We start from the raw sequence: 25,281 nt of genomic DNA, 5'->3' as shown, positions 1-25,281 counted from the left end.
TTTTGTGGTTTAGATTTCAGTTTTGTGTGAGCTGTCTTTGAGCATGTGATGTTTAGTTAAAAAAGAACTGGGTGTATCTCAGAACTGGCAGAGACTAGTTTTGTGGGTGAAAGAGAGGGTGCATGAGAGAAATCAATGGCCCAATTCAACCTATTACAGCCATGACTGTTGCTGTAATGGTGTGGAAATGGACAGTAGTCATGTGGATCCCCTTTATATCTCCGGGCTTAGATCACAAGTGAAGCTCTGATTCATTTCCTCCCAGCTTTGATTTAAAAAAAAAAAAAAAAAACATACTCTGAGTATTTCAAAGAGTCCCTCACATGATGGTGAGGAGGAAAAAGATCCTTCGGTTTTGTGAAATGGTGGAAACCTTTTTTCTGCCAGGTTTGCCAAAGGACAAACACAACATTGGGCTGCAATTTTCCTCAACAAATAATGGCTCTTCCAGGCTTCTCTCCTTCCAGTTGTTGCCTCTTTGATCCCAGGTAATGTGTTAACAAGCAATGCCTTCATAGAGTAGCCTTACATTAGTATGTGTATTCACACCGAGGTGTGAGTGTGTGCATGTGTGTCTGTGTTTGCACATGTATGGCTCTATAGTTTGCATGTGAGTTTTCACACCAATTAATGAATTGCTTTATATGTTCACTGAGGTGCCGATGGCCTGTCTCCAGTGGGGCATTACCCCCCCCCCCCCCCCACACACACACACACACACACACACACACACACGACCTGCCACCCCCCCACCCACCCCGTGTTAACCGAGGATGGGCTGGACCTTCTTTCACACTAACTCATTAATGATACCAGTCTAATTAGTGCCTGTGGTTCCAGACAGGGGACCCTGGAAGACACGGCACCATTGTGAGCTGGCTTAATCAGGGGACCACTCAAAGACCGAGGACCCACTGCACCAGTGAGAAAGTTCACACATAGAGAGAGACCTGCTTGGACTCGCACTCAAATTAGCCTGCTGGTTCATTGGGGCAGGAGTCCAAAAAAGGAAAAAGAAAAGAAGTGGCTATATTTTCAGATTTCGGACCATTGAGGATAGGCTATTTGCTCATTCCCATTTAGCTCCCTCTCTCCCTCTAGTAGTTCTCCTCCTGAGGGTGATGCAGAAATATGATTTAGCTCTCCTTCATTTCTTCATCCCTCTTCTTCACTCCAGATAATTCAATCTGTTTAATATCAAATAATCGCTCCCAATTTTTCAGCCTGTTTTAACCTTATTGCTCAAACGGCTACCTCGTTTGGGGGGGGGGGGGGGGGGTGTTTGAGGGGGGTTGGCAAGAAAGAGGTAGCCCAGGCAAGAAGGACAGCAAGCAGCTCTCCAAGGAGTGCCTCTGTTTGCCATTCTCATTGGCCTTATGTGAAACAGTGGGCAAATAGATTCAAAGATAGAAGAATACTAAAGGAGACAGAGATACAGAAGAAGATAAAGGGAAGACAGAAACAATGTACAAGAATCAAGGGGAGAGTAGGTGATGCAAGTTGTAGTACTTGAGGTTTGGGGCTCTAACTTGTGTCCCACAGCACTTAACATGCCCCTAGCCATCTCTCCTGGCAGTTAATTAGAATCCAATAAGGTTGCCGCCTGTTGGTCATTGTTCCTCCAGTGTGTTTACCCTTTCCAGAGGCTCCATTCGCTGCTTAATCTGCCGAGAAGCTGAATGTCAATAGGTGAGGCCAAGACTCCAGAGCCCCGAGAGAGAAGGAGAGACAGAGCAAAAGAGTGAGAATCAGGGGGTGAAGGAAAGGGGTCAGTTTTCTCTTTCCCCTCAATATTGTTCTCTGACGTTCCATTTCTTTTGCACCCCCCACCCCCTTGCATCTCCACTTCTCTTCTTTTCTTCTCACTTCTAATCCCTCCTCTTGATTGTTCTAAGCTGCTTTCAGCCAGCCCCTGGGAGGGTGGGGGGGGTTGGAGTCTGTTTTAATTAAGATTTAAAAGACGACTCCCTCAAGAAGGGAGATTTAAGAGCAGGATGGACTAAGCAAAGTAAATAAGTGAAGGTAGGACAGATTGTAGAGATGTCTCAGCAAATAGTAGAAATCAGTATAAGGAGAACGCTAAAAAGCTATTATTTAATACACAAGACACACCCACACACTAATGCAAACACAGGAACACACTGAGACATTTGAGTGGATAAGCCAAATTGGATTTCTTTATTTTATTTTTTTATTCGTAATCGCACGGCACAATCTATACAGATTGATCTAAACTTCCTGTGATTCATACCATATCCTGTGAGGGTGATAGGGGATCAGTGGTAGCCAGCAGGCAAGCTGAGGGAGTTATCTCCACACTGTCTAATGATCGATCATCTGGGTTTAAGAGCCTGTAACGCTTCGCTTGTTTATCAGAGCCCCAAACCAGAGGCCTCTTAGTAAATGTGACCTGCAAACTCTTGTTTTGCAGAGAGATAGATATAATGCATGAAAGAGAAGAGAGCGCTCAAGGGACGCGTTTCAAATGCTAAAACTTTGCTTATGTTGTTTTTGCAGTATAATCAGATACGATTAGAATCTAAACGGATTTTTCTTTGCATGACATTTGGGCGGCAGTGCCATGAAAGTTGCTCTTTCTCTCACATGTTGCACACAAAAGAGGTAGCCCAGTTCAGATGTGCTCTTACGACTGTGTAATTTAAGCAGGGGGGGCTGCTTGGGTAGAGCATGCAGGAGGCTGGAGACGTGGCACCCACTTGGTTGCCTGCTGTGCATTCTTCTGCCTGTTAACTGCACTATTCTCACATGAGCTCAATTGACCATCACGCAGGCTTTACACTATTGATCTGGCAGGATGGAGACCGTATAATGTCGGCTTCAACTGAGTCAGACAATTGCGTCCCTCACATGCAGCTCCATCGGGTAATGTCTAGAAAAGTTCTAAGGTGCAGTGGATGTGTGAAAAAGCTAGGCACTTAACAGTCACATCACACCATGACAAAAGGAGATTTCTCTCGAGAAGCCTGGCCACCAGAGATACCAGCTTTGCTTTACTTTCACCATGCAAACAGTGTGTTACAAAGTGTTATGCTGAGGAGCAGTGCGTGTTGCTACAGCCCAAGAAAAGGCATGCGTTACATGTTTGGTAAAACAGTCACATAACACACATCTGCCCCTACTGCAAACTGCTCATTCTTTATCCAGAGTGAACAAAAAAAACACACCCCAAGACAAAACACACAATGAAGTGTTTAAGTTCATCAAACCACAGACTTTGGTGCAGCCGGTAAGGTGTTAAAGGCCAGACAAGGGTCGAGAGCCCAACCCATGGCATTCTCTGCTATGATACATCCCAACACACAGCCACCATATGTCCAGGGTTTCACAGTCAATGAGCCAACCCACCCACTGTGACAAAGACCCATTCACACCCAGTTGACTCTAAGGAAATCTGCAATGCCATGGTATGATTAGGACAGAATGCAGCACTGGTGCAGCCCTTGGCCATTAGAGGAAAAGAATAGACTAGAACAAACGCAGAAATAAAAGGACTGTTAGGGAAAAGGATATCTAGACAAAGAACTTTAAAAAGCACTTTGACTGGATAAACGTAAGAATGATCTTGCCCCTAGCTTGCTACAGCTCCATCGCTTGCCTCCATCAAAGCCCCCTGAGACTCTCCCAGCACACTCTGCCTCCGTCACTCACAACTCTCTTAATAAGGCCAGCAGTAAACGGCAGGAAAAATATGCAAGGATGAAAGATCCCTCTCTCATGTTCTTGCTTTGAGGATGTGTTTCCGGGTGTCAGGGGAAGGTGGGGAAAATGCAGCTTTAGAGTAATGCTGCATTTTAATAGAAACAATAAACTGCTTATAAAATAATATTTTGTGTCCCATATCCTGTTGTGTAGCAGCTCTGGGAACTTTTGGCAGACATGAAAAACCCACCTAGAAGAAAACCCATGCCAAAGAATAAAGAGTGCAGAGCTCCTGGGGGAGAGATATATCTCACATACATTCTTTCACTGCAGCGATTAATATCTAGGAAAAAAAAGGTCAAACCTGACTTGAAACGGTCCAGTATATCACAGTTACATTTGGAGGCTGCATTTCATACATCAATCCCTGCTGTGATGTCTCATCAGCCTGGTCACACTGGGGAGACCCACACTGCAGATTATCAAAGATTGATGGGGTGTCCTAGTTAAAGACAGGGGAGGAGAAATGACTGGTTAGTGAAGGGAACTATACCCTGATCCTTTCCAGAGGTGATGATTGGAGGTCGCATGGCAACATACAGCCCAGTGCAAACATCATCACTGCATCTGACTTATGTCAGGCTTCACTGCTGTATAATCCCGAGACCTGACCTGGGGTTATTTGCAGACGTTGCAGCTTGGGGTCGTTGCTCTCACGCAATACACTGCTGTCTGACTCAGGAAGCTCAAATCAAGTACTAAACTTTGCATCTCCAGTCTTCCACTTCCTTCTTCATCCTCCTCTTTATCAGAAGACAAAACAAACTGACAGAACAAACAGGCAGATTATCCTAAATCCTTTTTGTCTAACACACAGCCTAAAAATCTCTTATCCACTGTTCACTGTCATCCTACCCATTTCTTGTTCAGAGTGCTTGCTTAATAATTAATTGATTAATTAGTTCGCTCATTAATCATTTATTCATTAATCATGCCCTGATTTTTCTAGAGGAAGTGGTGCAATCTGAAAAAACCCTGACTTCACATTTCACTCTAATTATGCTCCTTTACTAATCAACGCTTAAGAAATGGAGTTTCAGGAAATTAGTTTTCCCCTTCCCTTCTTTTTCTCAGCACAAAGCAGAACGTATTGAGGTCGGCAGGTAACACTTTTTTTCCCCCTCACTTTCTTGTGTTCTGGAAGCTCTTAGTCATCAGTAATTTTAAAGGAATGTTTCAAGTTACGGGCGATCTGATGAACAGAACATAAAATTGATGTTAAATTAAAACTTGCCTTTTCATTGCCTCTGGATGAGAAAAAGAACGGGAATTCTGGTCACAGGCTATCCTCAGACATTGATTAATAAGCAGCAATTTGAAGGCTGTTTGTAAGAACAGAGAGGTGGCAGCATTGTGAATCACACACTTATTCTCTTCACCGGATCCATGGCTCTCCTGGGAGAGGAGGTAATTTGTTTAATCGCCAAGAGTTATGTTCTCTGGACAGAGAGATGGGGAAGATAGGATAGTTCAGAAATATGTTCTGCAATGTGGAGTGAGCGTGAGAGGGAGAGCAAAGAGAAATATTTTGAACAGGTTTAATTAGGAATGTTTGTGTGCCTTTGTGTTCCTGTTGGATGCAGAGTTCACAACAGAGCTCAGCTGCTTTCTCTGAAGAGGCTCTTGTCAGCTGCTGACAAAAAAGAATTATGCATCAAATTAAAGAGAGCTCCAGTGAAATGGAGGCAAGTCGGGCATTAACCTCTAAGCTTTAAAAAGCACACATATTAAGCAACACTAATGAGACTCTCATTGAGCTGCCTGTGTTTTATATTCAAACACACACAAAAGCGCAGCTCTGACTTCAATGTGCCACTGCAGCTTCTGAATGAGGTTGTCTCTTTTATTTATCTCAACAGCAGCAAACACTGCGTAAGTGAACAATAGTGTAGATGGCCCCTTTACTGTAATAAGATGCATACATTTACGGCATTACCACCCTCATTAAAAAATAATAATAATAAAGGGGAAAAAAATATTAATTATGAAACGCACTACTTCCTATCGTGAAGAGCCAAGGGGGCCTCCACTGGGCTCAATTAGGAAGAGCAGGCCACAAATCCCTTGACTAAATTAATTGATACCCCAGAGCATTAGAGCCAGAGTCCCAGTACAGATTCTATGCAGAGAATTCCTTTGTTTTCATTTCCACTGCATTTTAAAAAAGCAAGAGATGGAGGCAATTTTCACATTAGCTCTTCATTGTTTTTATGGATTTTAACGTGTCATTTATTGATATATTTGTTTTGTTTACTTGTTTTATGGCTGCAGCTGAGATTGAAAAGATTTACATTTTTTTCCCCCCACTCCTGTTTCATCTTTGAGCTGCCTCACTGCCACATGTTGTGAACCACTGCTATTTTATCCACCATGTCAGCTGTTATGCACACACTAAACCGGGGCTTTTGCAAGCAGCGCAAGAAGTTAATGATGTAAAAGCACAGTGAATTATATTGAAAGCCCTTCCATCCAAACACTGGCGAAAAAGGGGGAGGGAGTCAGAGAGAGAAATTGGGATACAGAGACAGAAAGAAAAAAGAGAGAGAAGCGGGGCTTTTTTGGGGGGGGGGGGGGGGGGGGGGGTGCAGAAAAGGGCTGGAACTGTGACACAGATCCCGCCAGCAGCTGTCTTGTGGTGGAAACACCAGGGGGTAAGCAGGAGTGCAATGACAAGACTAGCTCAATCAACATCTTGTCAACATGGCTGGCTGATGTGTACAGACAATTTCATACCACTACCACTGACTCCCTCCCCTTTTCTCTCCTTTTTATATGGCTTTTTATTTCCTGTCCTCCTGCCAGCCAGCCAGTCACTTGCTATCTGTCTGCGTGGAGTCGGCTCTCAGCTCCCCTAGCTCTTGGCTTCATAGTAGGGGAACTGTTTAAAAAGCTGTGCTGGAATTATACTCAGAGAGATGCTTTTGCCCACTAGAAACCCTAAAGATATGGGACTCTGACATTGAGTGTGCATCAATGTGTTCATGTGAGTGGCAAGTGTGAGAAGACAGTATAAGAATGAGTGTATTTATGGCACATTGTTGGGCACTGCAGCACACTGACTGTGCGAGCCATTCACATACACTCACACACTGACTATGTCACATCAGCACTCTTGGGCTCTTACCCAGCCTCCCCCTTTCTTCCCTCACTCCTTCCTCTCCCTGTATGCATACCACTCTATTACACTATCCACTGCATCTGTTAGCAGCTACCCAGGGAGAAACTCGGCTGCTGCTCGTCCATGCGATCAGCCTCACTGCTGCCCTGATGTGTGCAGCGCCCTATTCCAGCAGGGTAAAAACCTCATGGTGACAGCCTCGGAGACAGACTGATTACAGCATTCCATCAATCCCCTCTCAGGCTCGCTCCTTTGCAATTGAAAGCTGACAGGAACCCACTTTTGCCATTTTTACCTTACCTCAGTTTTTTCTGGTCTTTCTAAAATATAGTGCCTATTTTTTTTTTCTGTTGTTCCCCCTACCCTGCTTTCTTGAGTGTTGTGTTGACAAGCTGACACAAACCCCTGTGATTTTCACACCAGGGATGCAGAGAGCGAGAGAGAGGGACAGGGGAAGAGGATACAGGATAGAGTAGAGGAAAGGATGGGGAGGGAAAGTGCAAGGGAGAGTCTGGCAAGAGATGACAGCTGACACAGAGTCTGGAAAAGCAGAATGATGGCAGGAAGAGTCATGGAGAAAGCAAATCAACAATTAGTAGCACCTTATATAACTCTCAGCGGGGGGCTGCTAAGTATTGATTTCAGGTATCATGGCTCACTGACTGTGGTCATAAAGGTGATAAGCAGTGGAATGAGAGGATCGGGCTGGATTTTAGATGGATGCAGGAATGGAGGAGAATGCCCTGGGTTAGGGTATCAGCACAGCACCAGGAGGGGGTTGGGAGGATGACTGGGTCCACTCTCTAAAAAGGGGCCTAGGTCTGAGCCAAGATTTTCACAATGGAATAAAGGCTGAAAGGGGAGGCTAGGAGGATTAAACTCCAGCAAAACAGCTCTTAAAAAGCTGTTAGGCTGCAATTTGGGCACAAAAAAGCAAAATGGGAGAAAAGATAGTGAGAGTGGGCGGTTGGGAGTGCAGCTGAAATGCAATGTGGGAGAAAAAAGATAGAAGAGATCCTCAATGCAGACATCTGCACAGCCACAGGCTGAAGCTGTTTGCAATGGTCCAACTCAAAGAAAAGCACAGAGGTGCTCACCCAAGTAGTGCATGTGATGGGAGGCCATACTGCCATGGGGTGGTGGGTGGTATCTGTTGTTAGCGCCTTTCAAGCCCCTTAGATGTTCTGTGAGAGTCACGGAAATGAGCTTAGTAGCCAGATCAAACATGAGATGGGTGCAGTGTCCCCTTTGGGACATACTCTTTGGTTCAGCTACTACTCAGCACTACTCTCTGTTTATATGCACACACAAGCACACACACAGGAAAAGGAAGACAAAAGAGCCTGACTCAAAACAAAGGGATAATAATTCCATACAGAGAGAAATGGAGCTCCCATTTTCCAGCCCGATTTAGAAGCCTTATCTAGACAAGGCACAATGGATGGCATTTGGAGAAAAGGGCTGTTTATTCCAAGCTTGACACTTTTTTGCCAATTGCCTTGTTTTGTAATGTTTTTTTTTTTTTTTTGGTCTGCTTTTCCTCCTCATTTTCTCATCTCTGGCTCTTATTGTGGGAAAACTCACACCAGCTGGGCTCGGGAGTCTGCCTTAAACCACAAGGCTGAAGTGCAAGTAGATATTGGGTGCTATTTTTTAACATTTTGAATTATTACTGCACAGAGCAAATTGTCCAGTCAAGTCAAGAGCACTTACATTTATAGACCCTGCAGGACTGGATGTTGCATTCTTAGCACTGGATGGGAATGAGGACATGGCATAAAATCAGGACTAAAATAGGGACTCTTTGCAAACACTGCCAACAGCAGTTGAGTGTCATTGTAAAACATAGGAAAATGAACAGAATGGAGAGGCTAATGTTATTTTATTTTTTATTTGAAGTTTCAGACTTACTCACTTAAATTGACTTTTATGCCCTCGGATTCTATTTATTTATTTATTTTTTATTTATTATTTTTCATTTTGTCAGATAGTGTAACTGATTGTGACTGCAATGATTTGGCTGTAAGTGCGCTGTGTGTTAGAACCACATTTTATCTAAAGGTCAACACAAACACACACAAACTTGTTTCTATAGCCCAGAGGGACTCCCTCATTGATAATGCATTCCCTAGCCCCTTACCTTCACCTTATCCATCACAATAAATGAATGCCTAATCTTAATTGCAGCTTTATACTTTCCACTTTAACAAGTACGTGAGAGTCAGCCTGGGTCCCACTGGTGTAAATTTTGTCATGAGGGCTGAACGCAAGACTGTATAGGGGTGTCAGAATGCCCTTCAGTTTGTTGTGACTGCAACTTGTCCACACAGAAACAGTACAGTACAGCAGTAACAACAATGCTTTAAGACTATGACACTGAACAACTGCTTGACTGGGTATCTGCAACCGTCCACATGCACATCTATTAACCTTAGAGTCACGGTTAGCATTAGCTAACCGTGACTCTAAAACAAAATCTTAATCCTCAAAAAGCAGTTCTTACCACATGGGAACTCAATTTCTGTACCCACAGTGACACAAGTCCCCATGGGTTTGTGTGCAGTCAGGTTAAAGTCCCCACCGGGATAACATGCACGTGTGCACGCACGCACACATGCAGAATGACTGCTTCAATCCACTTCTATCAAGGCAGATTTCCAGCGGAGGACGGATCATTGCCGACATCTGTCCGTCCCTTCCTGATCCTTCCTGATGTGAACGTATCCCCTATCAGTTCCAATGAAGGAGAGAGAGCAAACAGCTCCACGGTCAACGCAAAGCTCTTTAATAGGTTTTGCCCAAGTCGGGGAGGCTGTTTTGCACTTAACACCAACCATGTGACAGAAACAGCAAAGTCACTGTGTCAGTAACTGCTAAATGTGCCCTCCAGTGCCTGACAAGTTGCTTACCCTATTAACACTGCCCCAACTCTGCCCACATTCATTCACACATTGAGATGAAACCGCAGACATAAACATACATAGCACATTTTCAGATAGGCAAACACACACTCAGCTCTCACAGTCAGGCAGAAGTGTACCCACACACACACATACACACTTAGCCCCATGTGCATCCAGCAGTGTGAAATGATATTCCATTTTGAGAAATCCGGATTAAAATGTATCTGGCCAAATGTGTTTTTGACCTTGTTCCTGGGGGCAGAAAAACACTCGCGCACATACATAGAGACACAGAAAGGTAAGAAAGAGTGAATATTGCATTTTTGGTATCAGTGTAACATTAAGCACATCACGTGTTGTATAACTAATCTACTCTGTACATATATACCTGCATAACATTCGAGGCAACATGATAAATAAACTCACATCCTCTGCAGAAATGTTGGAATTTCAAGGGGATTGAAGTCTTTCTTTGCGAATGCGATTCAACTGCAGCCAATAGACAAGCTCCCCATTTTTAGTCTGGAGAAAAACACCGAAAACTATTTGTGTGTGTGTGTGTGTTTGTGTATACGTTTGTGTGTACGTGACACTGCAGCACACCAAGAACCAGCCTCCTCACACCCACAGCTCCCTACTTCTTCTGGGTGCTTCTCCTCCACTACTTCTTTGTCAGGTTCTGTTCCTCCCTCTCTCCCCGTCAGAAATGTATTCATGTAATTAAGCTGCTAATACACCGTCAAAGAATTGTCTAATTCAGCAAGGAGGAATTAAAGGAATCTGGCATGAGTCATTAGCCAGTCGTGATGTTCTGTTGAGCATTTTCAATAAGGGATCTGGAGAGCAATGAATCACTCGTATGGTGTGAAGACATTCTCTACAGCACATGCTCCATACTCTATATTTGTACGGCTGCATATGTGTGTGTGCGTATAGTGTTAATTGCCATTTGTGAGCATGAGAAATTGCATGTGGGCGAGTTAAAGAGAAGTAATTCGATGCATGTAATCCATCTAAACAATCAACCATTGCAGTGAACTATTACCCATTGTAAACATTTAGATACTCTGGGCAAGATACTTAATTACAATCAATGTTTGTACTGTTGCAAGTACAAAAAAGAAAATCCCTAACTCGCTTTGCAAAGGGAGGAAAATAAAAACACTCAATAGCTCATAACAGCAGAATGTGAGGGACAGGCAGGCAGACTGTTAAAACAGCACTTTTTGAAGGTATGACTGGAGAATGCCAGCCTTTGGTAAATGCCTAATAGCCTTCACTCGAAGACGTTTCACTTCTTATTGACACTCTCAAATTGGACTCCTTTGATCCTCAGTGCGTGACACACATACAGCAGTGTACCTGCTTGCACCCACAGCTCAATCGGCTTTTAAAGCCCTTTCATAAAATGATGTACAGGGAGACAATACTGGAGAGCCAACATGCCTTGTTCTCTGATCTTTTTTTTTTTTTTTTTTTTTTTTTTTTTAACATCTCAACTATCTATTAACACCTCGTTTGGCCCAGATGGAGAGTAACAGACAATGGGAGCATGTGAAAATGGGTTTTGAGGCAGTTGTCGAGAACCGCAACGGTTTAAAGTGTGGAGCGCTCATGTTCCTGATGAGCTCACTGTTTGACGGCTTTAATTGTGCTGTTGGATGACAGAGGCAGGAGGGTGCAAAGGGTGAGGGAAGCGAAGGGTAGGGTTCAGTCCACAGTGCGCCCTGAGATGAAGTGGTTAATTGAGTGCAGAATAAACAGTGCCAACAACTACGGAAGCGCACCCCCCCCCCCCCCCCCCCCCCAAAAAAAAGAGAAAAACTAGAAAGAATGGAGGGTAAAAAAGGGGGAGGAAAACAGGGAAAGAGAAAAGGGGTGCAGGAGGGAGAAAATCCCAGCTACCCTCTGGGGGGAAAAGCTGCTATTGAAAAGCTATTAAACTTGCATTTAGCAGGATTGATTAGAAATGAAGAGGCCTATTAAAAGAGAGGGACAAGAGGACAATAGCGCGTCTCTGGCCGCCGTATGTTGCCCTCCTTTCAGTGGCTTTCTTCATGTTGGGAGGGGGGGGGGCCTGTCTGTTTAAGCGTTCCCACCAAGAGAAGCAGTTCGGGGGGGCTTAGCATTGCCTGAATAGAACCCTCTTTATCTTCCACTGTCCCCCTTCCTTTCCATTCTCTACCGAGCAACAAAGAGAGGAGAATGAGGGAAGGTTTTTTTAAGTCCTCTTCCCAGCTCACACAGACATCCTACTTAGATAACCAACCAACTGCCTTTCTTTCTCACCTCCTGCTTTCCCCTACGAATTAGTTCCCTCTGGAGTGTTGCCATCTACCCCTGCCAGTAGGGTTTGTAATACTCAGTCTTAAGCATAGTGGCACAAACTGTAGGAACTCTGAATCCGTATTCACGCTGGGTTTCTGCATGCGTGTGAAGGCAAGCCAGCCAATCCGGAGAGACTTTGACTTAAACACAGCAGCGAAACGGCGGCAGTTGTCTCCACTGACTTTCAGCAAGCTCAAACGAATGGGTCCCGCAGGAACTTTAATGGAGTTTTGATTGTTTAACATCCATTTTTACAAAAAGCACATTGAAGGAACGGGAACGTTTTCTCTCCAGAAGCGTGTTTGCTTCATGTCAGTGAGCATGTAACCATATGGTCTTGGGAAAGAGTTAAATAAGTTATGAGGCACAGCTGACTCTTCCTCTTACAAGACACATTTATAGTGGGGAAGAAATAATATTTTCACACGTCAGCCTTGTCCATTCTCCCAGCAAGTCCTGTGCTAACAAGAGAGTAAACTGAACAGTTCGTGGCAGTGTGCTCTTTTCCGTACTTACTTTTTTTCACAGCCCTTAAAGAGAAAGTTTCACTTTCCTCCTGATGCATCTCTGCTGGCACTGCAGAAATCTACTGCTATTACATTTTCTGAAATGAGTACATTGAGGTTTTATAGCTATTTTCTGACTTTCAGTATGAATTAGCAACTTGTCATCAAGGAAAATGTCAATTTAAAGAGTTTTGATGTTCACATTGTCTCTTTTTCATTTGTCTCCCAGCAGCCACCCAAGCAGCCTACTTCTCCCAGCAGCCCCAGGACCAGGTGGTTGTATCCGGTCAATCAGTGACTCTGCCTTGTGTCATTGTGGGTTACCGGGGAATGGTACAGTGGACCAAAGATGGCCTGGCACTGGGTGGAGAGAGAGACCTACCAGGTATTATCACTGACCTCTTCTTCCGTCCAGCTCTCGCCCTTTTTTCCCGCTGCCCTCTCTGTGTTTAGTGCTCTCTCTGTGTGTCCTGCTGCAATTAATGCCAGGTCTCATTAGAAATCAAGTCTCTCTCTGTCAACCTTTGGGGTTTTACACAAATGAATGGTGAGTGAACAGTGTACTGCAGACCGGCTGGCTACTGCTGCACATACCGAACTTTAATTTGTTGTTTAGCATTTTAACTCCTGTAGGAAGGTGGATAATCAATTGGCTTTTGCCACACATTGACATTTAAATGTGTGGCTGACTAGAGTGAAGGTGAAGAGGCTTCCTCTTGACCTTAGCCACCCCATCTTCATTGTGCCTGTATTTAAAGGACAGTCTTCCCATGTGGCAGATTTCTCACGTGTTGCATTTCTAGTCTCATGCTGCTCTGCTAACACAATGGCTCAATGTCTGTCCCTGTGAGGTGCCTGTTTGCTTTCATTTGTGTCTTAAAGAGGCTTGCCACGTTTCTTTTGGCTTTGTTCAGGCCACAAGTCTGTTCATTTTATAGTCCTTTCATTATGTGTTTGTTGTTGGTTGGTTTGTTTGTCTCTGACTCTATTCTCTGTGCTGGCTTCATGCAGGCTGGACACGCTATTCCTTAATGGGCGACCCGCTATCAGGCGAGCACAGCTTGCTGATCGATTCAGCAGAGTTGGCGGATGACGCGGTGTATGAGTGTCAGGCTACACAGGCAGCGCTGCGCTCCCACCGTGCCAAGCTCACTGTACTAGGTAAGATACACAGCTCACGCATGATCCTCACAGCCAGCCCTTGTGCCAAGGCCTGCAGGCTGGCAGTGCATGGGAAAAATCAGGGGAGTGTCTTCATCATAGGACATAAAAGCTTGTGGACAACTATACTAATAATACATGTTCATCACACAAAATGAATCACTTTCACAGTATTAAATGTCTTAAAGTTCACAGATTAAAAAAAAAAAAATTCAGCACTTATCGATAACATTATCTGTCTACTTTCCTGGTGGAAAACATGTTTTGAAAGCACAATTCCAACAAAAGAAAACTCAGCCATGAGAAGGAAAAAAGAAACACCAGCACGCTTAGTTGCGATAATCAAGACTGTCGACGTCTAGGGTAATGTGATTGCTGCAGTCACAAATGACTTGCATAGTCGCTTGAAAGTCTGCATAGTTAGCACATTTTACAGTGAGCCACAACATTTGTCAACCGCAAGGCAGTTTTTACATTAACGTGATGTGAGTGATCTACTTCACACAGACGTTCAGAGGTGGGGTGGGGTGGGGTGAGGTAGTGTAGGGTTGGGTTGGGTTGGAGGAGGAGGAGGAGGAGGAGGAGGAGGGGTACCAGATCTTTTGGGAATTGGAATCGACATAGTACTGCTGGCATCTGGTGGCATGAAAAGGAATATCACTATAAATTAGTCCTGTCAATTGTCCATAAATTGACCTGCAAGGCAAGCATTTTTCATAAAGAAGGGAACACTAAGGGAAAAATTATACAGATCTGTTGCTGCAGCTTATGTGACCATTTTTTTCCACATGGCCCCATTGTCACTGAATCTATCCATTGCATGAAGGTGTCTGTGAAAATTCATTGTGGCAGCATGAAAAGTGGTCCAGATAGCAGTGCCGTGGGAAGGCAAATTAAGATCACAAGTGGCGAATAGAAACATTTCAGCTAAATGAACAGAATCTGACGACTCACCAGTGCTCATCAGCCCAACTTTATCTGTCTATTGTCACTGCCAAAGCTGCACAGTGCAGCACAAAGCAGTATGGCCATCACACGCCCACACACAACCAGAGAAATGCATGCATGGAGTCATGAAAAGTTGATAAAACTGCCACTTTAACATTAAATGTACTCTTGAAAGACCAGAGCTGAGACTGAGTCTGGTGCTTCATGAACATTATGTGCATTTCATAAACACATAAATGAAATCAGGTGCATTCCTCATGTTTTTGTGTGGACGTAAGGAGCGTGTGCCTACTTGCGTGTGTGTGTGTGTGTGTGTGCGTGTAAATCAATGTGGCCAGATGAGACCAAAGCAATCCTGCACAGTCAAAGGAGTCAACAGTGGGAGTGCAGTCAGGGGAATCGGCATGGAAATTAAAATCACCTAGCACTCGGATTCCATTAGTGTCCATGCCGCGGCAGCGGAAGGACCTCTGACAATTCAGATACACACAGTGAAATTGGTTCGGTAGATGGTGCAAGAAAGGCCACCACAAACCCCATGTTTACGCCTTCTCTTATTGGTTGGGGAGATAGACGCCTTCATCAGGGGTGGCACGCTTGGCTTGACAGTGGTGCGTGCGAAACCATGCAAATAAATGAACAAATAAGCAATTCAGTTGAAACATCACTCTGCAACAGTAAGAGCAAATAGAGCAATAATGCTAGCCCCAAGAAAGGAAATAAATAAGTTTGAGTGTGTGTGTGTTTTTTTTGTTTTTGTTTTGTTTTTTCTAAATGACAACAGCCCTCAGCCTTTTCTCCTGTCTGAAACTACACCTTGTTAAATAGACACTTGGCAATAAGAAGGTATTGTTATATATTGACGCTGAGCTAAGAGAAACAGCAAGCTCAATATCAGTAATACTTCTTTTTGGTTCTTTGCTTGCCTGGAGCTATAATGAGCCTTTTTGTTTTCAGCTGTATGTTTGTTCTGCTTTACAGTTCCTCCTTCTGACCCTGTGGTGGAAGGCGGCCCTGTTGTACGTCTCAAGGCCCACACACCACACAACCTCACCTGCAGAGCCTCAGGAGCCAAACCTGCTGCTGAAATCACGTGGTACAGAGATGGAGAAGTCATGGAAACTGCAATTTATTCCAAGGTACAGTGAGAACAAATCTACGCTTTCCATTATTATTCGATCACTACACACCTACACAATATTACAAACTTTAACAGCGGGCAGAAATAAATGCAAAGCTATTCAAAAACAGAAATATTTTCTCTTAGGGTATAATACTCCATCTTTCCTCATATCTGCTTGGATTTTTTTCATCTGTCTTTCATGGTACGCACAGTTTCTTTTTGTATCGCCACCCTTTTCTCACAAGATTTGTTCGCTCAATCTCTGCAGTCCCCCTCCCATTTCCACTCATGGCTGACCCCCCACCCCCACCCCATCCCACCTCAGCCCTCTTCACTCTCTACCCCCCCCCCTTTTTTTTTTGCTCACTAATGCAGCGACACTACAGCATAACTGGAGCATGCCAAAGCTCAGACAGGCATGAGTGTTTCATACAGTAGAGTTTCTGCAAAGAAGAAATCACCCACAACAATTGTAAAAACACAATGGGGATGCGCCAGAGCGTAAGCCAGCCGCGGCTGGGAAAGTGTCACATTTTTCATGCTCTCTGACCACGCTAAACGATGCTAAACGCCACATTTAAGAAGGCGAGAGCGCAGAGTGAGAAGGGAGGGAATCGGGCTACAGGGGGAGAGAGAGGAGATGAGATGAGATGAGATGTGAGGAGGAATAGAGGGGGGAAATGAAGACAGCGCAAACTGTTGTTAATAGCTTTGTGAAAGAGAAAAAATAAACAAGAATTTACAACATTAAGAAATGAAACTGGGGGTAGACAGTGCTCTGTCCGAATGAGGGGTGGTGACAGGGAGTGATGTGATCCGATCTAGCATAAAAATGCTTTTTGTGTGTCTGGTTTAGAAAATGGAAGAGCTGCTCCATTGATCTGGCTGTCCAGGGAAAAGGTTCAGCTCGCCCCTGCACTTTTCCAATGATGTGTGACACCCCTTCCTCACTGTCACCGCCTAAAAAAAAAAAAGGACACACAGGCATCTCAGTTTTCACTTTTTTTCCCCATGTCTGTGTGTATGAGGAAGAAAGTGTGAGTGCAGTGAGCCACGTCTTCAGAATCTACACCTTTCCTCACTTAGGCGTATTGATTTCTGTGAGCAGTAAATAGATTTAAAAGATGATGACAAACAAGGAGCGCCGACTGGGAACACTCTCAGAAATGTGGGAACAGCACAATATCCCCTGCTGCATCATAAAATATATGATTTAACTGCCATGCCAAAGAACAGGATGGCAATTTTTAATGCTTCACACGTGAAAAAAAAAAATAAGACCCCAAGTGTCACGGAGATATTCCTAAGTGGTGCGGTCACTAATGGCATGTGACTTGTTGTGTGACGTCTTGTCCAACCTTATAGTCACTAATGGAGGATAGGAAGAGGGAAGCGGCTGTCAGTATGCTTCCAATCATCCCAGAGGACAGTGACTCCGGACGCACCTACACCTGCAGGGTTCTTAACCCAGCTGCCCCTGCTGGACGACAGACATCAGTCACTATCAATGTCCAGCGTGAGTTCAGCATCAACCTGCCTGCAAAGATTTTGAAATGATCACAGTGTAGCATGCTGTCAACAGTATTTTATGGAGATAAATGAATGCTTTTGCAAATTCATACACGTACACACATACGTGCACATCAGAAACATGAATGTTCTTGCTTCTCACAGACCCTCCGTCAGTGACTCTCTCAGTCCAGCCTCAGACTGTAACAGAAGGAGCCAAGGTTCTCTTCATCTGCTCTGCCTCAGCCAATCCTGAAATCACTGGATACAGGTATCTTTCCTTTCTCTGTCTACTCTAAACCTCTATCTTGAACAGAGATTTAAACTTCTAATAAAATGCATTTTATGAGCTGCAAAAATGTTGTGAGGTGAGAAGAGGGGGAAAAAAAGATGCCGAGTAGATTCTTTGGATTAAATGGGCTGTTTGATTGGCAACATTTGATTGGCACAAGCCACAAATCAGCTAACGGCCACTTGGATGCGCATCACTTGGTTCCTTTCCTGAACTAATGCAGCTGTATAATATGATTATTCATCTGTTCCAGGTGGTCGAAAGGAGGAGTTCCCATCTCTGAAGCAAACGGAGACAGCCTTGAGGTGACAGTGGACTTCTCTTACTTCACAGATCCTGTCTCCTGTGAGGTGTCCAACTCTGTGGGCAGCACTAATGTCAGCACTCTGGTCGATGTCCAGTGTGAGTTTAACTGAAAGCAAACACTGTATGCAATGTGGTTTGTGTTTTCAGATATTTGAGATAGAGCAGCTTCAAAAGAAAGGCTCTTATTGATTCTAACTGGCTGCCTGCATTGCTTCCCCCTAGTTGGCCCCAGACTGCTGTCAGAGCCTAAGCCCATGACAGTGGATATAGGGATGGATGCAGCCTTTACTTGCGCATGGACTGGAAACCCTCCTCTGACCCTGGCCTGGACCAAGCAAGGCTCCAGTGTGGTAAGGCAACAAAAACTAGTCACCACGTTTTCTTGATGCTAAAGCCTCAGCACCACACCTCAACGTCATTCCTCCAGAGAGAAACATTCATACATGGCCTTGAGGCATGAATCCTTCACACTTTTTCCCACACTTCCTTTTTTCAGGCTGAAACTTCAACACCTCCTCTCACCACTCTCCCTGAGGGCTAAAGCCTCTGGCAGAAAACTGCCTGTCCTATGACAGATTCATAGAATATCATCAGAGCACATGACATGTTGTCATAATCCCAACTTAATCAATCGGTCAATCAGTCAGTCATTCAGCGGGTGAATTACAACTCGTACTTGAAACTTTTGGAGCAGCATCTCCTGTTTCTTGACAGTATAAAGGCCAGGCTACACTTGCATATTTATCTCCTTAAAGTCAATTTCGTAGGTGGAACAAATGGGACACTTCCACTTTCACTTTACATCATCCTGGTAAAAGTGTTTTAGCTTGCACGCCATTAGTGGGGGCATCCCATAGGAGATCTCTCCTGGCAACTAATGTAATTTCTGAAGCTATGCTGGAGAAAGCACCCCCGGTAAAAAATGCTGTGGGATGGCATAAGCAATGCTGTCATCTCAAAGAGAGAAAGCTTTCAGCTACACTAAGGGAAATGCGCAGGCATTTTTCTAATCCACCCACTGCCACTGTCCCTCACACAGCCATGAGTAATAGATTAATTGGGTTACTCCATAAGCGTGCTGAAATTTATTTAAAAAAAATAAATGCAGAGTGAGAGGGAGATGTGAAAATGGAGGGAGAGAGGGAGGAGGATGGAGTGGGGGTAAATGGATTAATCACAGCTTGATGGAATGACAGGATCAATGAGCTAAGGAGTGAGTGAGTGTAGCAGCTCCAAAGGGTAGGGCCCACTCGCACATACTTCGTTCTGTCCCCACTGTTTAATTGCAACAATCTCCACAGCAGCACGGTCACTCAGCGGTAGCTGGAGTGTTTAATGCTGTGATTAAAGCTCTTCACAATGAAATTAAACTCAAACCACCAGCATTTGTTACAATGGTCAGCCCACCTCTGTGCTGCCTCCACAGCGAGTGGGCCACTGATAAAGGTCCCAGTTTTCTTTGCCTGCCTCTTCTTCTCGACACCTTGTTCTTTCTGTCCGTTTCTGTCTCTAACATACTTCTCACTTGTCTCTCTGGATTTCTCACTAGGTGCTCAGTAACGGTAACACCTTGCAGCTGAAGGCTGTTACTCAGGAGGATGCTGGCACATACACCTGCAAGGCCATTGTACCCCGTATTGGAGTTGCAGAAAGAGATGTCACTCTGACTGTAAATGGTAAGATGCTTCTTGAAAAGGAAAGTAATTAGGTGCTTAAGTACGTGTTTTTCGACTTTAAGCTTATTCCTCATTACAGTAAAAAATATATACTTTAGATTTTAGCTCTGTTACATTTATTTGACAACTGTAGTTTCTACTTGCTTTATAGTTTAACATCTTAAATTAAAAACATTAAAAGAAATTTCAGTAGTTTCCAACAACAAAGCAGAGTTTGGTGCGTGCTTTAAAGTTTTCAACATTTCACAAAAAGAGCAAAGATTACAGAAAAGATTAATACTTTATAATTTATCTTGTGTGCGCTAGGATGGGCCTGACTTAATTCTGATATATGAAATGTGATATAGTTACTTAGTAATATATCTATAACATCTACCTATAACTTCAGTTTTATTTGTAAGAAAGTGTTTTTGCATTCTTACTTTTTTAAACTCTGTGTATTTCATTCACTTTCTTTCATGTGCACACCAGGTCCACCGATCATCACAGCAGATGCCACGCAGCACGCCGTCAAACACTCCAAGGGCAAGCTGGAGTGCCGGGTGGGAAGCAGCCCCCCACCTGATAAGATTGTAAGTGAGCCTCTTATTTGTGTTGTGGGTCATTCTCTTACGTGTACGAGCTTACACACTCCACGTGTGCACAGTCCATGTTCCTCGCCCCACCCACATAAGAAGGATCACTAAGATGAGCTTTACCCCTAACCTCACCTCCACACCTTTGCACCAGCACATCTCCACCTCACTTGCTAAAACAAAACATATACACTGACACTGACTGGAATGATTGTAGAGTTATTGGCGCTGCAAAAGAATGGCTTCCTGCAGGTTTCAGCCAGACCACATTCAATTAGAGGCCCAAGAGGCATCACTTGTCTGACCCTGTTGAACTGCTGAATGTACGCTGGGCTGAGAGAGGATAATTAGGGTGCGAGGAGAAGTGAGAGACAGGTGCCCTGCTGGCCCTGTGCTAGAGACAGCAAAAAGTAGCCTCATTTCCTAGTGTAGCTACCTAACCCTCCTTAGGCTTCACCTGCAGGGCAAACGTGGGAGGCAGCTTAAACATGAGCCTGTGAGTTGTGTCAGACACGGAGCACCTCAGAGGTCAGCAGGGAAAAAGCAGAATAGAGAGAGAAACCAGCATTCACTCAGCAGCAGGCAGGGATCTAAGGATAAACAGCCACGCCGACCTCTGCTTTGCTCACTGGTGAAGAATTCTTCATAGAATGGTGATTTACTCCCTGTTGTCTATTCTCTTGCTCCTCTCCGCAGGTGTGGACCTTTGGGGACACGAGCCTGTCCTCTGGCTCCTCCGGTCGTTACTCTGTGCAGACAGTAACCAGTGACCACGGAGTCATATCCTCTCTGGTGCTATCTGAGACTCTGGCACAAGATTTCCAGCTGCGCTACAACTGCACTGCTTGGAACCGCTTTGGCACAGGCACGGCCCTGGTTACTCTGAAGGAGCAAGGTACACACTGACAAGAGTAATATTCCGATACAGAAGTTATAGTGATAGTCTCAGTTCTTGCTGTGAAGAGGGCTAGATTGGGTAAAAGTAGTGCCCCTGTCTTGTGCTTATCTTAATTATGCTCTTCTAATCGATATGATTTAATCAGCAGATGGCTTCTTTAATGAATATGTTTGCCCCATAACATAGATATTGATTAGGGACAAAAGTCAATTAGAGGAAGCCACATGTGTTTGCATTTGAGATCATAGTCTCTATCACTGTCTTAAAGCCAAGCTCAGCATCTCAGGCTGCAGCCACCTTAAGTGGTTTTAAAATTAGACAGCGGTAGCATGACTACACCGATGCTAGGGGAAACCTTTGTTGCAGTAGACACCAAAAATGAGGTCCTCGCCAGTAATTTACATCAACGTAGCAGAGCAGGGTCTCCAGAGAAATGGGCAGCGCTATCTCCTGGAATCTCTAATTAGATTACTGTCTATTGCTTCATTGCATGTCAGGCCTTGTTACCCTTCTTTCAGAGAGATTAGAGACAATAGCCAGGCTGTGAGATGCTGGATTGCCCACATGAGCATATGTTACAGTCACTGTGAGAAGATCAGGGCTTACTGCAGATGAATTTATAGGCACTAGCGCATTTCTCAGATTAGAAAGGCAAAATAACAGATCTCTTCTGTTTCTTTCATTTGCTCTGATCTGCACTCTCTTAACACTGACACTTATGTTCTGCTCTCTCTCGTTTCATCCCTCCCCGTCTCTTGACAACTATCGACCCCTACCCTCTCTGCCACGCATTTCTTCTGTTACTATTGTTCTTACAGAAGCACTGCCTATGTTGATCATTGTGGGTGGAGCAGTAGGTGGGGGCTGTGTCCTGCTCATCTGTGTCATCACTCTGGTCTCCCTCTGTTGCAGGCACACAGGCAAAGGTGAGCTCAACGGTTAGTATGGGCAGGAGGGTCAACAGCCAATTCTTCAAATTGAACATAATAAAGTGCTTGCAAGCTGAAAATTGAAAGGATTATGTTCAGTTTCGTGCAGTTTCATCTTGAGTTTCAATAGAAAGCTTTATGGAAACTGTTTTTACAAAACTCTTCCTCAGCAATGTCAAGTGAATTTATTCTTGAAATCCCATAGGTAAAAGATGCACTCGTCTTTCCAAGAGTGACATCAGAGTTCAGATTGTTCACAGTGATCACAATGCTACACGAGGCAATGATGATGAAGAAGATGTCAAAGAACCTATGGTAGGTTTATTTTGTTTACCTTCTCTCTATGTCAAACATTTCTATGGATTGAGAGAGAAAAATCTCTACTATTATAACATAAAGCTGAGGCTTTCTTTTGTTCTAGTAACATCTTGTTCATCCTAATAATTCCTGGTCTTCCCTCAGGCTCCGAACAGCAGCGAGTCTCCCGGGACATCGCGCACAGAACACAGCGACCTCCTGGAAGAGGAGGAGGACGAAAGATCGGACATCAAGGTAAAACTAAAAAACATTTCCTTGAAGAAACTCTCAAAATAGCAAGCATATTTTTTTTTTGCATTCTTTGCATGTGATACTGAGCTAAAGTCAAATTGATGTTTAGTTTTCTTTTCTCTCCTCTTTTTCAAAGGATCCTACCAATGGCTACTACAATGTTCGTGGCCATGATGATCGTCATATTCGCAGCAGTGGATTTTCCGAATACGTGCCCAATTCTCGGCCAGTCTACACTCCATCGCAGCTGCCCTCCCCCAGCCCTGTATATGGTCAGCATGGCACCCAGCCTCGTGTCTATGACTTCTCCCACCGATACGCAACCACCACAGTGAGCAGAACCTCATATGAACAGCAGCAGGCTGCCCAGCAGCAACCTGCCCAGACAGGCAACATTTATCCCACTGACCCCCTCTACAGTGGCACTGCTTACCTACCTGCTAATTATGGCCATGCCTTCACCAGCTACGTTAAGCCTGCTTCCTATGAGAAGGTGGATGCGTATGACCAATCAGATCAGGCCAGCAAGGTGTCAAGCTCATCTCGCTTCTCTTATGCCTCATCACAAGTGTCCTCCCAGCAGTCTGACTATGGCCGGCCCTCGCAACGTATGCAGACTCATGTCTGATTGGGCAAAAAAATAGGGGGAAAAAAAAAAAAAAAAAAAAAGAGTACAGAAGCATTGAGTAGATAACTATTGTCACCACGTGTGGGTGGACTAACATGAACTTTCTTTACTCAGACAGTCCTGCAAGGATTTGTTAGGACAACATAAGAAGGGAGGCATGATTTAGGTTATGGATAACCAACCTACCAACCAACCTGTGATGGATGGCAGCATCTACAATAATGTTAACAGTAGAGCTCCTGAGTTGGAAAATTCAGCCGATTGTGATGTTCAAGACAAGCATATGATGAACATTACAGTGCGATACCTCACTAGGTTATCTCTACACGATGACCGCCCAAATTTGTGGAGATGTTCTGGGCCAACTAGAAAAGAAATTGAACGCATCTCTTAAATTTGGGTGGCCAAAATGACTGGGGTAGCTGTTTACCTGCATTCCAGAGTTTACTTTGTGTCAACAATAATTGTAAACATGACCTCTAAAATACTTTGAAAGAAGACATCACAAGCTCAGACATACAGTATTCAAGGAGAGGGGAAAAAAAGGTGACCAACCTTTGTTGTCTGTCATTTTGATGTTTCGTTGGCATGCGAAAGGAATTGTAAGCACATTTGTGTCTCTATCATTAACAAATTACTGAGCTACCCACAGAGACAGACATGAACTATTCTGCACAACAGGCTAGCTGCACTGACCAACAAGTGCTACAGGCACTCTATTGTAAGAAGAGTCTAATCAACAGTGGAATACATCTGGACTGAACTGTATTTCTGGAGCCTCTGATAACATGATGGACACAGAAGTGTTGCCTGCCAGTGAAAAAAAGGAGACATGAAGAGAATGTGCATATTGCCTTCATTTTAATGGAGGACTATGTTAACTGTATGTTGAAATGGACAAGTTAAGGCAGTGAAAACCCAAAGATGGTAATACCTGTATAGATAAAATAGGGGCTGAACTGTTGATCAACCCCCGGCATTGTTTTCTGCTGTGCTTTCTGATTGTAAAATCAAGAGTTGGATCTTACTAGAACAATCAAAAGTGATGATTTTTGAAAATGTTGGCAATCTTGAACTTGAAATAAACTTGAATGCAGCGTCAATTTCGGCAGGCTTAGGTGGGGTAAGATGTGCGAGGCGGTCCTGACGGGGACCACCTGCTCTCAAGTTTTACATCTCAACTCAATCAAATCGTCTCAATATGTTTACAAGAAACAGTACTACCCTGAAACTGAGTATCTGTACAAATGGCTGAGTCCATACTTTCTCTCTGTTGCATGCAAATGATGTGTCTAGTGAAACTCTTCAGCGTTTAGATTCATGTCCATTTCATGTTCGAGACATTGGTTACTGCACCTGACCCAGCTGCATTCCACTTCCTGGATGTTTCAGTATGGACGCTTGTACTGCCATTTGTCTAAAAACCATTCCCAGGCAGCCTAATGAGAGAACAAATGTCACTTAAAGTGAGGAAGCAAACATCATCGCTTGTCTTTATTTTTCTATTTTGTATATGCCTTAAAAGTACAGCGTGTAAGCTGCTCTACTGTAAAGTATCTTTATATACATATGTATATCTTCATTTATTTTATTTGGATTCACACATTTTCTTGTCTGAGTTGTTCATCAATCCTCTGAATGCAGTTACTATGCTTTGGAACACAACTAATTGCCATTTGTTTGTTCATTCTTTTAATATTGTATTAAGAATTTTATTTGCTAAAAAATTAGCTATTGTTGCTTGTACCTTTGTACACATATTTATATTTAAATAAAACCATTTCCGATAAAGAGCATGGCTCGCGTGAATCCTCGGAGTTAATCAGCCTGGTGAGCTGCTTCATTGGGCACGGGGAACAGTGAAAAACAAAGCCTCCCATGTAGCAAAAATGATGAATACATAAATTAGCAGCACTGTCTATGTTGATTTTCCTATTCCCCCAGTGGTGTGCTGCTTTTAATGAAGACAGATGAGATGGTAGAACCCCCACTGTATGTGTATCCACCTCCTGAAACCAACATGCCTATCTTGTAGGGTAATAAAAAAAGAGCTGCGACAAAGGTAGGTATTATTTGACAATATGAGTTTGCCATGTCACCTTTGTTCCCCAG

At 43.9% G+C, this 25,281-nt stretch overlaps 1 protein-coding gene across 2 annotated transcripts in view; it reads left to right on the top strand.

The window, feature by feature from the left end:
• kirrel3l (kirre like nephrin family adhesion molecule 3, like) overlaps window positions 1-24,960 on the top strand; it is a 33,552-nt gene extending 8,592 nt beyond the window's left edge. The window contains exons 2-15 of one of the 2 annotated variants that reach the window (XM_030750172.1): window positions 12,805-12,960; window positions 13,587-13,736; window positions 15,666-15,823; window positions 17,173-17,323; window positions 17,482-17,587; window positions 17,862-18,010; window positions 18,137-18,264; window positions 19,464-19,590; window positions 20,062-20,162; window positions 20,862-21,060; window positions 21,882-22,001; window positions 22,198-22,307; window positions 22,455-22,544; window positions 22,678-24,960. In XM_030750172.1, the coding sequence (XP_030606032.1) occupies window positions 12,805-12,960; window positions 13,587-13,736; window positions 15,666-15,823; window positions 17,173-17,323; window positions 17,482-17,587; window positions 17,862-18,010; window positions 18,137-18,264; window positions 19,464-19,590; window positions 20,062-20,162; window positions 20,862-21,060; window positions 21,882-22,001; window positions 22,198-22,307; window positions 22,455-22,544; window positions 22,678-23,169 (2,237 nt within the window). In that variant the 3' untranslated portion in view covers window positions 23,170-24,960. The remainder of the gene's footprint in view (window positions 1-12,804; window positions 12,961-13,586; window positions 13,737-15,665; window positions 15,824-17,172; window positions 17,324-17,481; window positions 17,588-17,861; window positions 18,011-18,136; window positions 18,265-19,463; window positions 19,591-20,061; window positions 20,163-20,861; window positions 21,061-21,881; window positions 22,002-22,197; window positions 22,308-22,454; window positions 22,545-22,677) is intronic. The other variant, XM_030750173.1, reaches the window with a different exon arrangement.
• Window positions 24,961-25,281: the final 321 nt, after the last annotated feature.

The sequence above is a fragment of the Archocentrus centrarchus genome, chromosome 16 (genome assembly GCF_007364275.1).
Source record: "Archocentrus centrarchus isolate MPI-CPG fArcCen1 chromosome 16, fArcCen1, whole genome shotgun sequence".
Lineage (NCBI taxonomy): Eukaryota > Metazoa > Chordata > Actinopteri > Cichliformes > Cichlidae > Archocentrus > Archocentrus centrarchus.
Note: the sequence above shows the minus strand (reverse complement) of the source record. Positions and strands in the feature narration are given on the sequence as shown.